Below are 14,576 nucleotides of genomic sequence, written 5' to 3'. Positions count from 1 at the left end.
CAGGGGTTGGAACTGATGAGCGCTGGGCTCCTTTGCAGCCCAGGCCATGCTGGGGTTCTGTGATCGTATGAAATGGCACTTGGGCTCCCAGAACTGGCGATGGAGCAGAAGGTGGAATGACGCCGTGCGCATTACTACTGCAATTCCCCTCTCCCCTGTCCTCCAGCTCTCTGTGTTTTCTCTTCCTCTCCTTTTCCCTGCTCTCTTCATGTCTTTCTGACCCTTCTGTTTCCTCACAGCCCGTTCATTGCGATAGGGCCACCTCCGGCACAGGGACTGACCGCACTATGCTGTCCCTGCCGGTGGCACAGGACAGCCAGGACGGCTCCCCAGCAGCAGCAGCAGCAGCAGCAGCAGCAGCAACATCCCTGACCACCAGATGTGAGCCTGGCCCACCCCAGGACCCCGCGTCGCCCTGCCGGCGCACGTGTGGGGCAGAAAAGCCCCCTGTAGACCAACGGGATCCCAACCACTGCTCCCCGCCCCGGGAGCCGGAGGCAGCAGAGCAAGAGTGCATGATCGACTCCCAGCCCATCCTCTTCAGCGAGAACCCCTTCGTGGTGGCCAACCGGAGGGGGAAGGCGGCGGGCAAGGCCTGCCTGGGGGGCCCCCCGCTGGGCTATGGCAGGGAGGGAGTGCTGAAGACCAACCTTTACTCCAAGGCAAGGGCTCTCACGGCGCGCAGCATGCGGTCACACAGGAGCCGCGCAGCTCCTACTAAACCACGGGGCGGGCGAAGGCAGCACGAGGCCTGGGCTGCTCCCCCCCTAACGCACGTGATCTGTGTGTGCCGTCTGACTGCGGTCGTCCTCCAGCACTAACCGACCGGCTGTGCATGTGCCCTCTGCCAGGAGGCCGAGACGTGGGGCTGCGGAGGATCTCCTCCCGTCACGGGCGGCCTGCAGGAGCGGCAGCGTTGCTGTGGGAGCAGAGAGCTGCGGGGTGATGGTGCCACGTGTGTCTGAGGGCTTCAGCAAGCACGGATGTTTTTAGTCTGGGCTGCATTAAAAAAGGGGCGGCCAGCAGGGACGAGGAGGTGATCGTCCCCCTCTGCTCGGCTCTTGTGAGGCCCCACCTGCAGCACTGCGTCCAGGGCTGGAGCCCCCCAGGACAAGAAGGACAGGGAGCTGTTGGAGAGGGTCCAGAGGAGCACAGAGGTGAGCAGGGGGCTGCAGCACCTCCACTGCGAAGCCAGGCTGAGGGAGCTGGGCTTGTTCAGCCTGGAGAAGAGAAGCTGCGGGGTGACCTCAGTGCAGCCTGCGGGACCTGAAGGGAGCCTGCAGACAGGAGGGGATCAGCTCTTGGAAAGGGGAGAGAACAGCAGGACAGGGAATGGTTGGAAGGTGAGGGAGGGCAGATTTCAGTTGGCTGTGAGGGGGAAGTTGTTTGGTGTGAGAGCGGGGAGGTGCTGGACCAGCTGCCCAGAGAGGCTGTGGATCCCCGTCCATCCCTGGAGGTGTTCAAGGCCAGGTTGGATGGGGCCCTGGGCAGCCTGGGCTGCTGTGAGATGTGGAGGTTGGTGGCCCTGCATTGGTGGGGGGTTGGAGCTTCGTGATCCTTGGGCTCCCTTCCAACCCCGGCCATTCTATGGAAAGTCAAAGTTTGTGCTTTGGACTCATTTTGATGCATTTCTAGATTTATAGTCGGTGGATCAGGAAAGGCAGATTAATCCGCATCCAGCGATCATCAGTCAGGATGTGACTGTCACACTTAGCTTAGGCTAATCTAATTCCACGCTGCTGTCACGAAAGGCCAATTCCCATCGTCTGTTCTCCTGTGTGCCGGCAGCAGAGCTGTGTCAGGTGGGTCAGGGAGCTGAAGGGTTTTCTTTGTAGGATGAGTTCTTTGCAGAGCAGCACCCTCCTCCGCGGGTGAACGAACAGCACATGGAGGCTTTGGGCAGAGGATGACGGAGCCAAACAGTGGGAGCACTGCAGTGGTGGCACGGAAGTGATGGGTTTGAGACTGCCATGTGCTTTCAGGGAGGTGTGAGGAAGGAGCAGATATTTTCTCCGGTGTAAGCCTTAGATTACATCCCCTGGCTTGGGATGTAAGAATAAATACCACTGCCCACAGCTGATCCAAGTCACGTTAACGGGGCTCGCTACTGCATGAGTATAATAATTAATAATTGCAAAACCCGTGGATCTGCTTCAAAATTTGCTTTGGGTTGAAATCCCAAAGGGCCCGTTTCCACTTTTAGGCATCTAACAGGCTTTTTAACGGAGTTCCTTAACCAGCATGACGATTACTGGGACTCTGCCCTTGTGATGCTGCTGCGGGGGTTCCTGCAGAAGGGATGAGAGCTTTGTCCTTCCTGTGCTCTGCCCTGCTCTGTAGCTGCAGGCCAGCTGCAATGGACACGGCTGTGAAAGAGTCTCCTTTTGGTTACGAGTGGCTTTTGTTGCTCCGAGACATGAAGTTTGTCTGGGGGAGGGGATCCCCAGCAATCCTTACAAGGCAGAAGTCTTAACCTGATGCAGTTGGCTGCGCAAGGTGTTCGGATGCGATCTGAGCTCTGGTGTTTCATACAATTCTCCTGCTGTTCCCAGTATTTCAGTATTGCTTTTTGCTATGTGGCTCTGCCTCCTTGTGGTGAAGTGATCCGTGGTTCCTTCAGCCTGGATAGCAGAGCTGTCTCCTGCTCTGACCGCAGACGGAGACGCGTGGAAGCTGCTGCTGCACAGTAATTCTCGAGCTTTGTCTTCTCTCTTGCAGGCTCCTGAGTCGGGGACGGGGAATTCAAGGCGAGAAACTCCTTATTCTCCCAGTAACCAGCAGGTGAGGCTGCACCTGAGGCAGGCAGCGGGGAGAGGGCAGGTGTGCTTCCAGGGCAGCACCGGGCAGAGGGAGCTGAGGATAATTCCTTTATTTGAGAGTCATTCCTGTATTTGTCAGGGGGAAGTTGTTTGCTATGGGAGCGGGGAGGTGCTGGAACAGCTGCCCAGAGAGGCTGTGGGTCCCCGTCCATCCCTGGAGGTGTTCAAGGCCAGGTTGGATGGGGCCCTGGGCAGCCTGGGCTGCTGTGAGATGTGGAGGTTGGTGGCCCTGCATTGGTGGGGGGTTGGAGCTTCGTGATCCTTGGGGTCCCTTCCAACCCAACCATTCTGTGATTCTGTGATCCTGTATTTGGGAGCGATACCTTTGTGGTGGAGAAGCATCCCTTCCAGGATGCAACTGGAGAACAAGGGAAGGAGCTCTTCTCTTTCAAAATGTTTCTGACACCCAGGATTTTAAGTAGTTGGTCATAAACTCAGTGGAGAGCTACTGCTCTGAGGATTAATTATCAGAGTAATTAATGAGCCTAACCCTAAGGTGGCTACAAAGTGGTCGTTGCTGTCTGTTCTGAGAATGGCTTCACCAGTGTGACGAACGGCCCGGGTTGGAAGGGACCTCAAGGATCACGAATCTCCCACCCTTCCCTTCCTTCCTTTGCCTCACGCAGACTGTGTTGAATTCTGTGCATCAGAAAAAGTGGGGAAGTGAAGGTTTGGAGAAACCTCAGCCCTGTAAACCACTGCCGCTCAACCTCCTCCGTCGATCCCTGTTCTGTTGGTGGCTCTGCCAGCAGCTCACATGGGCTCTTCGGAAGAGAACCAAAGGACCCCCTGCACACACTTATGGGCCGACCTGCCCTCGGGGACTGATTTTCTGAAACACTTAAGCTATCTTTCTCTCTGAATTTTTGATTTTTATCTTTAAAATTTCTTGTAACTTTTGGTTTGTTTTTGGCAGCATTCCCTATTTGCTCTAGCTCTTCTTATTACTCGTACAAACTGTGATCTTTCGCTTTACATCTCATGAAGTCTTTGATTTCGGTGTTTCTCCCACGGCGGTGGGTTTCACAAATCAGCTGAGCCTTTTGAAATGAAATACTCTGAAGTGGATGCTGAAATTTTCCCGTCACAGACGTTATGGGGTTGCATGATGAGCTGTAATGAAGTGAAGATTGTGCCGTGCGCTCTGTCCTCGGTTATTTTGCATCCATTGGGAGTCTGCAAATATTGGGACCAAAGAGCTCTGGCAGTCACCTGGTCTCTGGTTGAGCCATTCCAGCAATCTGAGCTTGACAAAATTGAACTGCCTTTTTTGCTCAGTTAATTTGGAAGCAACTCGGTGAGGTGAATTGCATCATCTCGGGGCGAGATGACCATTAACAGTGACAGCAGTAAGAGTCAGGAATAAGAAACAGCAGAGCTGTAATGGGCAGTAGTTCACTCCGTTCACTCCATCCGAGGCCAGGCTGGATGTGGCTCTGGGCAGCCTGGGCTGCTGGTTGGCGACCTGCACACAGCAGGGGATGGAACTGATGAGCGCTGTGCTCCTTTGCAACCAGGCTGTTCTATGATTCTGTGACTCTCTGAGCCTTAAGAATCATTTCAAGCCGATGCATTCTATCATTCCATGGCTCTATCACCTTCCAGGACACTCCCAATCCATTCTATGCTTCTGTGACTTTCCAGGACCCTTCCAACCCAACCATTTGGTGGTTCTGTCATCTGTAAGGACCCTTTCAATGCAACCCAACCATTCCGTGGCTCTATGATCTTCAAGGACCCTTCCAACCCAACCCAACCCAACCCAACCCAACCCAACCATTCCGTGGCTCTATGATCTTCAAGGACCCTTCCAACCCAACCCAACCCAACCCGACCATCCTGTGGCTCTATGATCTTCAGGGACCCTTCCAACCCAACCCAATAATTCCATGGCTCTATGACCTTTTCCCCCAGAAGGTGATGATGTACTGGCACAGGTTGCCCAAGGAGGCTGTGGATGCTCATCCCATCCCTGCAGGCATTCGAGGCCAGGCTGGATGTGGCTCTGGGCAGCCTGGGCTGCTGGTTGGCGACCTGCACACAGCAGGGGTTGGAACTGATGAGCGCTGTGCTCCTTTGCAACCCAGGCCATGCTGGGGTTCTGTGATTATAGTAATGCAGTGTCAGTGCATTCTCTTCCAGCTCCATCATTTGCTTTTCCGACAGAGATGTACGCTCAGAGGTGTATCTGGGGCTCTTTGCCTCTAAGTCTTCCTTTGACCACAAATGCCAGCTTTCTTTGTGTTTAGGGTCCTTCCATCTAGAGGTGTTCTTGGGGTGGAGATGGTACTCCTCGTTCTGCAGTGGACAGAGATCTGGGTATTCATTTACTTCATCCTTAGAGAAGCTCAGCTCCCGGTTAGGGACGGTCTGCATCTTTCCAGCCAGCAGCTCCAACGTGCGACAACCCTCGCTGTGAGATTACTGGTTTATTATTATAATAATTGGTTGATTATTATTATTTTAAATATAAACAAGTATTTGGATGGGGCGTTCCTAGTTCCAACTTGTCATCCTTTGTGATACTCTGGTACTTTTTTGTAGAAGTGTGTTGGCAGTGAAGGCACAGTGACACGTCCTTGCCACCAGCCACCCTGCAGCTCGTGCCATCTGCATCCTTAACTCTGGAGGGGCTTGCTCAATGGTAAATCACTGGGCATTAGAGGACCCTGGTGGATTCTTGTTATTTGATTCCTTTGGCAGTAGTGGTCATCTGTCTTTTCCTAGCAGTGGCTGTTAGAGGTTTACTTTCCAAGTAAAACCATTCGCTCCTTCCTCCTTGAGTTCTGAGACGAATAAAACAGACGTAACTTTGTTCTGCAGAGGTCAGAGCATCCCAGGGGCGTTTCTGCAGGTGCAGGTTTCCCACTTCTAAGTTGGATCTCCCTGTTAGGTAGCACTGGCTGTACTTTATATTCTGTCACTTCAGCTTTTTTGTGTCATCAGTTCCCTGTACCTTGAGTGAGCCATTTCGAATAATCTCTCCAGCTTTTCTCTTGCTTTCCTGTGTGGGGCTTGAGAGATTCTGTTGATTTCTTAAAACGCTTCTGACTGTCTTTTGAGTTTGTCATTCATTCATTCATTCATTTCAGCCTCTTAAAGTCCTTAAAGAAAGCTTTTCCTCACTGCTTTGATTTCTGAGATCCAACCTTTGTGTTGTTTTAACAGCCTTTTTTCCCTTACTTCCCCTGTGGCTGTTAGGAATTCGTAACTTGGGCACTTGTTTCCTAAGGTGCCATGTGTCACAGTGCTGAGCAAGGCTCATGGCTCTCTGCACCCATCTTCTGTTCTGTCCACCAGTTTTCTGTCACACAGGCGTGTGATTTAATGCTTCTGAGTCAGAGCCTTGTACAGCAGTCTCCTGCATGTCAGGTGTGATGATATCAGGTAGAATTAGTTCTCGAACGGTGAATGTTATGCAGAATGTCAGAATCATAGAAGCATTCACTTTTCAGAAACTTCTTTCAGAAACTTTTTTCAGAAAGTTTCAGACACTTTTCAGAAGGGGTGGTCAGGCACTGGAACAAACTGCCCAGGGAGGTGGTGGAGTCGCCGAGCCTGGGGGCGTTCAAGGAAAGACTGGATGCTGTGCTGAGGGACGAGGTTCAGTGGGAGCTGTTGGTAATGGGTGAACGGTTGGACTGGATGATCTTTGAGGTCTTTTCCAACCTTGGTGATTCTATGATTCTATGATTCAGCTTGGAAAAGACCTGAAAGATCACCGAGTCCAAGCACAGCCCAGCCATCCCAGCCCAACTCTAAGAGCCCTCTGCTAAATCACGGCCCTGAGCACCACCTCCAGACGGTTGTTCAACACCTCCAGGGATGCTGACCCAACCGCCTCCCTGGGCAGCCCATGGCAGTGCTTCACAGCCCTTTCTGCACACAAGTTCCTCCTGACATCCAACCTAAACCTCCCCTGGCACAACTCGAGGCCGTTTCCCCTCCTCCTGGCCCTGTCAGCAGTGAGAAGAGAGCAGCCCTGCTCTGCTGCAACCCCCTTTCAGATACTGGCGCAGAGCAATCAGGTCTCCCCTCAGCCTCCTCTTCCCCACACTGAACAGCCCCACTTCCTTCAGTCTCTCCTTGCAGGCCATGTTCTCCAAGCCCTTCCCCAGCCTTGCTGCCCATCTTTGGAAGAAGTCACCCAGATGTTCCCAAAGGACGTAAGACAATCACTGTGCTGCCCTGCACATGCCACGTGATTGCACTCAAGATGATCTATTCCACGACCTTCCTTGATACTGAGGTCAGGCTGGAGGCTTGTAGTTCCCTGTAGTCCTTTGTCCTGAGGCACAGGAGTGTTGCCTGGACTTGGTTCCTGCAAGGTATGAAGAGGAAGGAGCAGTTTGCAGTGGGTTTGGGCATGCACTGGGTCTCCCTGTCGCTGGCTGGGTGGATGGGGGCAGAGCAGTGGATGCAGTGTACCTTGATTTCAGCAAGGCGTTTGATACTGTCTCCCACGACATCCTTATAGCAAAGCTGAGGAAGTGTGGGATGGACGGGTGGACAGTGAGGTGGGTTGAGAACTGGCTGAGTGGCAGAGCGCAGAGGGTCGTCGTTGGCGGTGCAGAGTCCGGCTGGAGACCTGGAACCAGAGGTGTTCCTCAGGGGTCCGGTCTTGTTCAACATCTTCATCAATGACCTTGATGAGGGGATAGTGGCCACCCTCAGCAAGTTTGCTGATGGTACGAAGTCGGGAGGATCGGCTGACACGCCTGAAGGCTGTGCTGCCATTCAGTGAGACCTGGACAGGCTGGAGAGCTGGGCAGGAAGAAACCGGATGAGGTTCAACAAAAGCAAGTGTAGAGTCTTACACCTAGGGAGGAATAATTGCGTGCACCAATACAGGCTGGGGGATGAGCTGCTGGAGAGGAGCTCTGCAGAGAGGGACCTGGGCGTCCTGGTGGACGACAGGTTGGCCGTGAGCCAGCAGTGTGCCCTCGTGGCCAAAAAGGCCAATGGCATTCTGGGGTGCATTAAGAAGAGCGCGGCCAGCAGGTCGAGGGAGGTGATCCTCCCCATCTACTCTGCCCTGGTAAGGCCTCATCTGGAGCGCTGTGTCCAGTTCTGGGCTCCCTGGTACAAAAAAGACAGGGATCTCTTGGGAAGAGTCCAGCGGAGGGCCACAAAGATGGTGAAGGGCCTGGAGCACCTCCCCTATGGAGAAAGGCTGAGTGAACCGGGTCTGTTCAGCCTGGAGAAAAGACGACTGAGAGGGGACCTGATCCAGGTTTATAAATATCTGAGTCTATGAGTGAGCCCACAAGTCTATGAGTCTGTGAGCCTATGAACCTATGAGTCTAGGAGCCCATGAGCCTATGAGCCCATGAGCCTATGAGCCCACGAGTCTGCAAGCCAATGAGTCGCTGAGTCTATGAGTCTGTGCAGCCATGACTGTATGAGCCCTGTGAGTCTATGAGTCCAAGGGCCTACAAGTCTGTGAGTCTACAAGCCAACGAGTCCATGAGCCTACGAGTATTTGAGCCCTATGAGTCTCTGAGTCTCAGAGTCTATGAGTGAGTCTACAAGTAATAAATACCTGAGGTGTGGCGGCCATAGCGGTGAGGCCGGGCTCTTTTCAGTGCTACGTGGAGACAGGACGAGGGGAAACGGCCATCAGCTGCAGCACAGGAAGTTCTGCACCAATGTGCGTAAGAACTTCTGTAGGTGAGGTGACGGAGCACTGGGACGGGCTGCACAGGGGGCTGTGGGGTCTCCTCTGAGATATTCAAGTCTCGCCTGGACGCCTTCTTGTGCCACGTGTGTGGGGAACTGCTTTGGCAGGGGGTTGGACTCGATGATCGCTGGGGGTCCCTTCCAACCCCTACAGTTCTGTGATTCTGTGATTCCCCCGTGGCTGACAGCAGAGGTGGGCAGTGAGCCTTCCTTTGAGGCAGGGAGCAGTGGGGCACTGAGAGCCCCTGGCGAGGGCATTCCGTGTGCTGGGGAAGCTCTCGGTCTCACCGGGGCACGCCGGTCTCTCCATTTTCTCTCCATTCTCTCCCCTGGTGTTTCCCCCCCTGCAGATGCCCGCAGCTGCTCGGCCAGGCAGGGAGACACGCTTTGTAAGTTCCCTCTGGTGTGCAGTGTGTGCTGCTGCTCCGTGCTGCTCCGTGCCGCTCCGTGCTGCTCCCACCTGGCCCTGCTCGTCGCTTCCTTTAGCTCCGTGCTCCCCGGCTCTGAGCTTGGGGTGCCCTGGGCGCTGCCGGGCAGCTGCTCTGCTCCCAGGGCTGTTCCCTGCTCCTTCTGCTGAGATGGCCAAGAAGCTGCAGCGCTGATGACTTTGCTCGAGCGCAGGGGATGCAAAGAGGGGCCCCGATCGGCTGAGCTGGAGGAGAAGTGGGGAGGGTGGGGGTTAATGGGTGAAGTGCAGAGAATTGTGAGTGTCTTCTCGCGGAGGAACTCGGAGAAGCTGCTCTTTGAGCTGCTCCCCACGTGGAGAAACGCATTGCAGGGGTTGGTGTGGGACGTGAAAGCTTTGTGCTGTATGGGAAGGAGGGCAGGGGGAAAGAGTTTGGTGAGTCTGTTTTTGTATGGAGCGCGGTTAGCTGAAGGGTTCCATTACGGACTCCGCATTGACACTTCTGTTTCTGCTTTCAGGCTTCCATTAACTTCATTGCGTCGCAGGATGACAGCAGATCAGTAAGTACAGCTGCCCGGAGACCTTCCAGTAGTGTCCCCTGTGTATCCTCCAGCATGTAAAGCTTGCCCCTTCCTCCTGTGCCTGAAGGGCTTCCTTCCTTCCAGCCTGGTTACTTCTCACTGTTGGCTCTGTGTTCTCTTTCTCAGCGTCCCTCCAAGTTTGTACAAACGCACTGTCTTCAGTATTCCTACACTGACAACTCAATGTTTGTAGCTTTTATTCCTGCTTACATCAGCAGTTCACTCTCGTGGTTTTTCTGCCCAGTGGTGCTTCTGGTCCCTTTAAGTATCTGGAGTTTTGTTCACTTCCACACAACACCCAGCTCAGCGGACATCTCGGCCTCCCGTCTCCACTCTTTGCTCCTATCTGTCTGCATTCCCAGCTCGAGGCCTCGCTGGTCTTTGGTTCATTGCACCCCGACTTTTGCCAGTGCCCATTCCTGGCCGACGTTTGCCAGCTGAGTTTCCCATTCACGATGCTTTGGTTCCCCATTCACGATGCTTTGGTTCCCCATTCACGATGCTTTCCTTCCCAATTCACGATGCTTTCGTTCCCCATTCACGATGCTTTGGTTCCCCATTCACGATGCTTTCCTTCCCAGTTCACGATGCTTTCCTTCCCAGTTCACGATGCTTTCCTTCCCCATTCACGATGCTTTCCTTCCCCATTCACGATGCTTTCCTTCCCAGTTCACGATGCTTTCGTTCCCCATTCACGATGCTTTGGTTCCCCATTCACGATGCTTTCGTTCCCCATTCACGATGCTTTCGTTCCCCATTCACGATGCTTTCCTTCCCAATTCATGATGCTTTCGTTCCCCATTCACGATGCTTTGGTTCCCCATTCACGATGCTTTGGTTCCCCATTCACGATGCTTTCGTTCCCCATTCACGATGCTTTCCTTCCCCATTCACGATGCTTTCCTTCCCAATTCACGATGCTTTCCTTCCCAATTCACGATGCTTTCCTTCCCAATTCATGATGCTTTGGTTCCCCATTCACGATGCTTTGGTTCCCCATTCACGATGCTTTGGTTCCCCATTCACGATGCTTTGGTTCCCCATTCACGATGCTTAGGTTTCCCATTCACGATGCTTTGGTTCCCCATTCACGATGCTTTGGTTCCCCATTCATGATGCTTTCGTTCCCCAAGCTCTGACATATCTGTGCCGTTCCCCTCTGGCCACTGCAGCTGCCGTTTCCATGGCAGGCTCTGCCTTGGCGCTGAGGACGGACTCTTCCAAAGGTTCTGCTGCTAAAACACCAGCTGACAGACCAGAAAGTGCAGGTCCGAAACCCGACACGAAAGGCTTTGTAAAACCACCCTTTCTAAGTGAAAAAATCCTTTTGCGACTGTGAAACTCAGACCAAAGGACAGATCAGCACCCACTGTTCGATGAATAGATGACCCCTATATGTATTTCCTCCTTACAAACATCATTTGCAGTAATGACGATTGCCGTCTAAACTTGTTCTAAAAATTATTTAAGTGTAATTACTGTAAAATGGAATCGTAGCGGTATGGATGTCTGATTTTTAAAGGCGTTCTTTCTAATGAGGCTGTTGCTCTGGGCTGTGGTTGGAGCAGCTCAGCTTGGTTCTACAGCACGCCTTCTGCAGGAGATGGAATTGCGGAGCTCCTGCAGATCGTTTGGATGCTCCAGGCAATCTGACTAACTAAAAGACCACGGACCCGAGGATTTGGCGTTTGTTGTTTAGAAATCGGGCATCGCTTGACTCATTGGTGTTGCTTTGCCTGGTGTTGCTTTGCTTCTCCGGATGCTTGCACCAGAGGCCTGCCTTTGTGTTTGGTGTTTGCTGCAGTCACCTCCTTCCCAAGGACGCACCTCGCTGCCCTGACCGCTCAACTCTTTTCTCTCCCTCTCTCTCTCCCTCTGCCTTTTCCTCCCTCGTGTGGCACTGACACAAGCAGACCAAGCCAGGCGTCATTCAGCCTCTTTCCCGAGTGCGACAAAACGCTGCCTCGCATAACCCGGAGGAGGGGGACAGCCCCAATCCCTTCCAGCAGCCCGAGCCAAGCTCCTCTGTCCACAACTCTGTAAGTGGCCACGGTTCCTTCTCACTCAGCTTCTCCTAGGCTGCTCCGCTGCCACTTAGAGCCGTGCTGAGGACGAAGCCTTGGCTGTCAGCACCCTGCGCCTCGGAGCAAAAGCCAGTGTCGCCTGTAGCAAGTTTGGCGATGTGCAGAATGATCCGTTTTCTTGCAGAGATTTCCCATTCTCGGGGCTTTACGTTGATGGGAAGGGAGGATTTGTGTATTTTGGTCTTGGCCTGGGTAAGAATCGCTGCTGCGTATTTGTAGAGTACGGATTTATTCCAAATCAGAAGTACAGCAGCCGCTGGAGAAGAGGGAAAAGACGAGAAAAAAGGAGTGACGCTGGTAGAGCTCTTCCAACCAGAAGGTGCCGTTAGTCAGAAATACTGGATAAGGCCACAGCTTCTCTCTCATTTCCCAGTGGACTGAATTTGGCTTCTTCAGGTCCCTGTATTCCAGCTCCAAAAGCCCGTTGATCCAGATGGGTCCGTGCTCATTGAACCGGGTGGAAATCCTGTAGGACCGTGACATCGGTTTGGTCCCGTGGTCACGAAATTCTGGTGAAGTAGATGAAGGTCTGTGCCACCAGAATTACCATTCCTCCACCAGCCAAGAAATAAAATGAGGCTGTGGTACTTGTCCTGCTCTACAGCATATGCACCACGCACTGCTCTCCTTCCTGCCCACGGCTGCAGCAGCCCTCCCTTCCGTATCGCCCTGTTCAGGCTCTGCAGGATGAGGATTTGGAAGTGTTTCCCCCGTGTTGTGTTTTTTTATAACGACTGTGATTTTTTTTATGTCCTGTTTTTCTTGTCGCTGTAGCCAAAGCCACCATCACCACCCTCTCCTGATGAGATTCCCATCAACGTCAAGCAAGCATACAAGACTTTTGCAGCAGTGCCCTTGTCACACCCTCTGCTCGAGACACAGGTAAGTGCTGCTGGCTGGGGGCAACGTCACCCAAAGGGTGGAACACGGAGAAGGTGGAGAATTGATGGAAGGGAACCTTGGGGTTCTGTTGGCTGAGTGTGAGCCAGCAGTGTGCGCAGGTGGCCGAGGCAACCAGCGGCATCCTGGCTGGGATCAGGAATGGTGAGCAGGACTGGAAGTCATCCTGCCCTGCACTCGGCACTGGTGAGGCCTCACCTCGAGTGCTGGGTTCAGTTTTGGGCAGCTCAGTACAGAAAGGACGTGGAGGTGCTGCAGCAGGGCCAGAGAAGGGCAGCAAGGCTGGGGAAGGGCTTGGAGAACATGGCCTGCAAGGAGAGACTGAAGGAAGTGGGGCTGTTCAGTGTGGGGCAGAGGAGGCTGAGGGGAGACCTGATTGCTCTGCGCCAGTATCTGAAAGGGGGTTGCAGCAGAGCAGGGCTGCTCTCTTCTCACTGCTGACAGGGCCAGGAGGAGGGGAAACGGCCTCGAGTTGTGCCAGGGGAGGTTTAGGTTGGATGTCAGGAGGAACTTGTGTGCAGAAAGGGCTGTGAAGCACTGCCATGGGCTGCCCAGGGAGGCGGTTGGGTCAGCATCCCTGGAGGTGTTGAACAACCGTCTGGAGGTGGTGCTCAGGGCCGTGATTTAGCAGAGGGCTCTTAGAGTTGGGCTGGGATGGCTGGGCTGTGCTTGGACTCGGTGATCTTTCAGGTCTTTTCCAAGCTGAGCAGTTCTATGAAGGCTCATTGGTTTTTATAGCACTGTTCTCCCAGGGCATTAGGGTGCTGTCTTAACCTTCCTGTTCCGATACAAAGAGACCTGCTGAGCTTCCGAGCTATAGGGCCAGGCTAAATCTGCTCCAAAACATTCTGGTTGAAGGTAAAGCTGAAACTGAAGGTCTGCTTGCTCTCCTCCTATGATTCATTTTCATTTATGTAACTAAAGAGCATCTTATTTGTAATAACTCTTGGCAGTTCTCATTTTAGCCTTACAGTTTCTAATCTCTGGTCCACAAACGGATTTTGTGGATCAGTTTGTTTTACCCCTTACAGTTCTGTTCTTCTGATATTCTGTTATTTATTCTGTTAAATATGGATTTACTTTCTCGACGGCGAAGCTTCCTCTTCTTAGAATTAAATCAGAGGTAGATTTACCGTTCCAACAAGTGGTGTCCCCGACCGTTGCTATCGATGACCTTTGGTCGTGGGGAAGGGATGATGGCAGAAATCCCTCCTTTTAGGGCATGTCCATTTCTCAGCATCCCTGGGGACCCAAACCTGCCCCAGAGGTGAGGTCTGGTGGCTGGAGCAGCAGCTGGGCCAGCACCTCAGAGAGGATTCAGGCTCTTGGAACTGTGGATATGGAGAAAGGATCCCGGTGCTGGCACACGGGGAAGGGGTGCTATGGAGCACATGGCTGAGCACAGGGCTGAGGCTGGGGCTTGGCTCGGTCCCTCTGTGAGCCCTGCCTTTGTGGATTTTCACAGGTGCCAACGCAGAGCGGCCTGCACAGCCCCGAGCAGCGATCCTTCCGTGAGAGGCAGAAGTACTTCGAAGTGGAGGTGAAGCAGCAGCAGGTGGATAAACCTCCCAAACGTGTCTCCTTGGTGGGAGAGGATGACCTGAAGAAAATGAAGGAAGAGGAAGGTACGCTTCATTCTGTGAAGGGAAATCTGGCCTGTGAAGTGAAGCCTTCTTCCGTGGGAGGCGCTGGGAATCCAACCCCTGCTAAAGCTTGTAGGCGATTATTAATAGTTACAGAGTCGTTAAGATTGGAAAAGACCTTTAGGGTCGCCAGGTCCAACCCCAACCCGTCCCTACTGTGCCCATTAATCACGTCCCCAGGCGCCACATCCCCGTGGTTCTGGAGCACTTCCATGGATGTGACCCCACACCTCCCTGGGCAGCCGTTCCGATGCCTGACCGCTCTTCCTGAGAATTAATTTTTCCTGACATCAGACCTGACACTCCTCTGACACAACTTCAAGAGGCCACCACCTCTTGTAATGGGGGATTGGAGCTCGATGATCTTCAGGGTCCCTTTCATAGAACCCCAGCATGGCCTGGGCTGCAAAGGAGCCCAGCGCTCATCAGTTCCAACCCCTGCTGTGTGCGGGTCGCCAACCAGC

The 14,576-nt window shown here is 53.4% G+C and overlaps 1 protein-coding gene across 1 annotated transcript in view; it reads left to right on the top strand.

Moving 5' to 3' along the window:
* LOC116216496 (protein scribble homolog) overlaps positions 1-14,576 on the top strand; it is a 41,929-nt gene that overhangs the window by 21,682 nt on the left and 5,671 nt on the right. The window contains exons 9-15 of the mRNA XM_031552983.1: positions 240-662; positions 2,719-2,781; positions 8,849-8,887; positions 9,423-9,464; positions 11,399-11,524; positions 12,344-12,451; positions 13,935-14,094. Of these exons, the coding sequence (XP_031408843.1) occupies positions 240-662; positions 2,719-2,781; positions 8,849-8,887; positions 9,423-9,464; positions 11,399-11,524; positions 12,344-12,451; positions 13,935-14,094 (961 nt within the window). The remainder of the gene's footprint in view (positions 1-239; positions 663-2,718; positions 2,782-8,848; positions 8,888-9,422; positions 9,465-11,398; positions 11,525-12,343; positions 12,452-13,934; positions 14,095-14,576) is intronic.

This window comes from Meleagris gallopavo, chromosome 3 (assembly GCF_000146605.3).
Source record: "Meleagris gallopavo isolate NT-WF06-2002-E0010 breed Aviagen turkey brand Nicholas breeding stock chromosome 3, Turkey_5.1, whole genome shotgun sequence".
Lineage (NCBI taxonomy): Eukaryota > Metazoa > Chordata > Aves > Galliformes > Phasianidae > Meleagris > Meleagris gallopavo.
The sequence above is the reverse complement of the archived record's forward strand: the minus strand, read 5'-3'. Positions and strand labels throughout refer to the sequence as shown.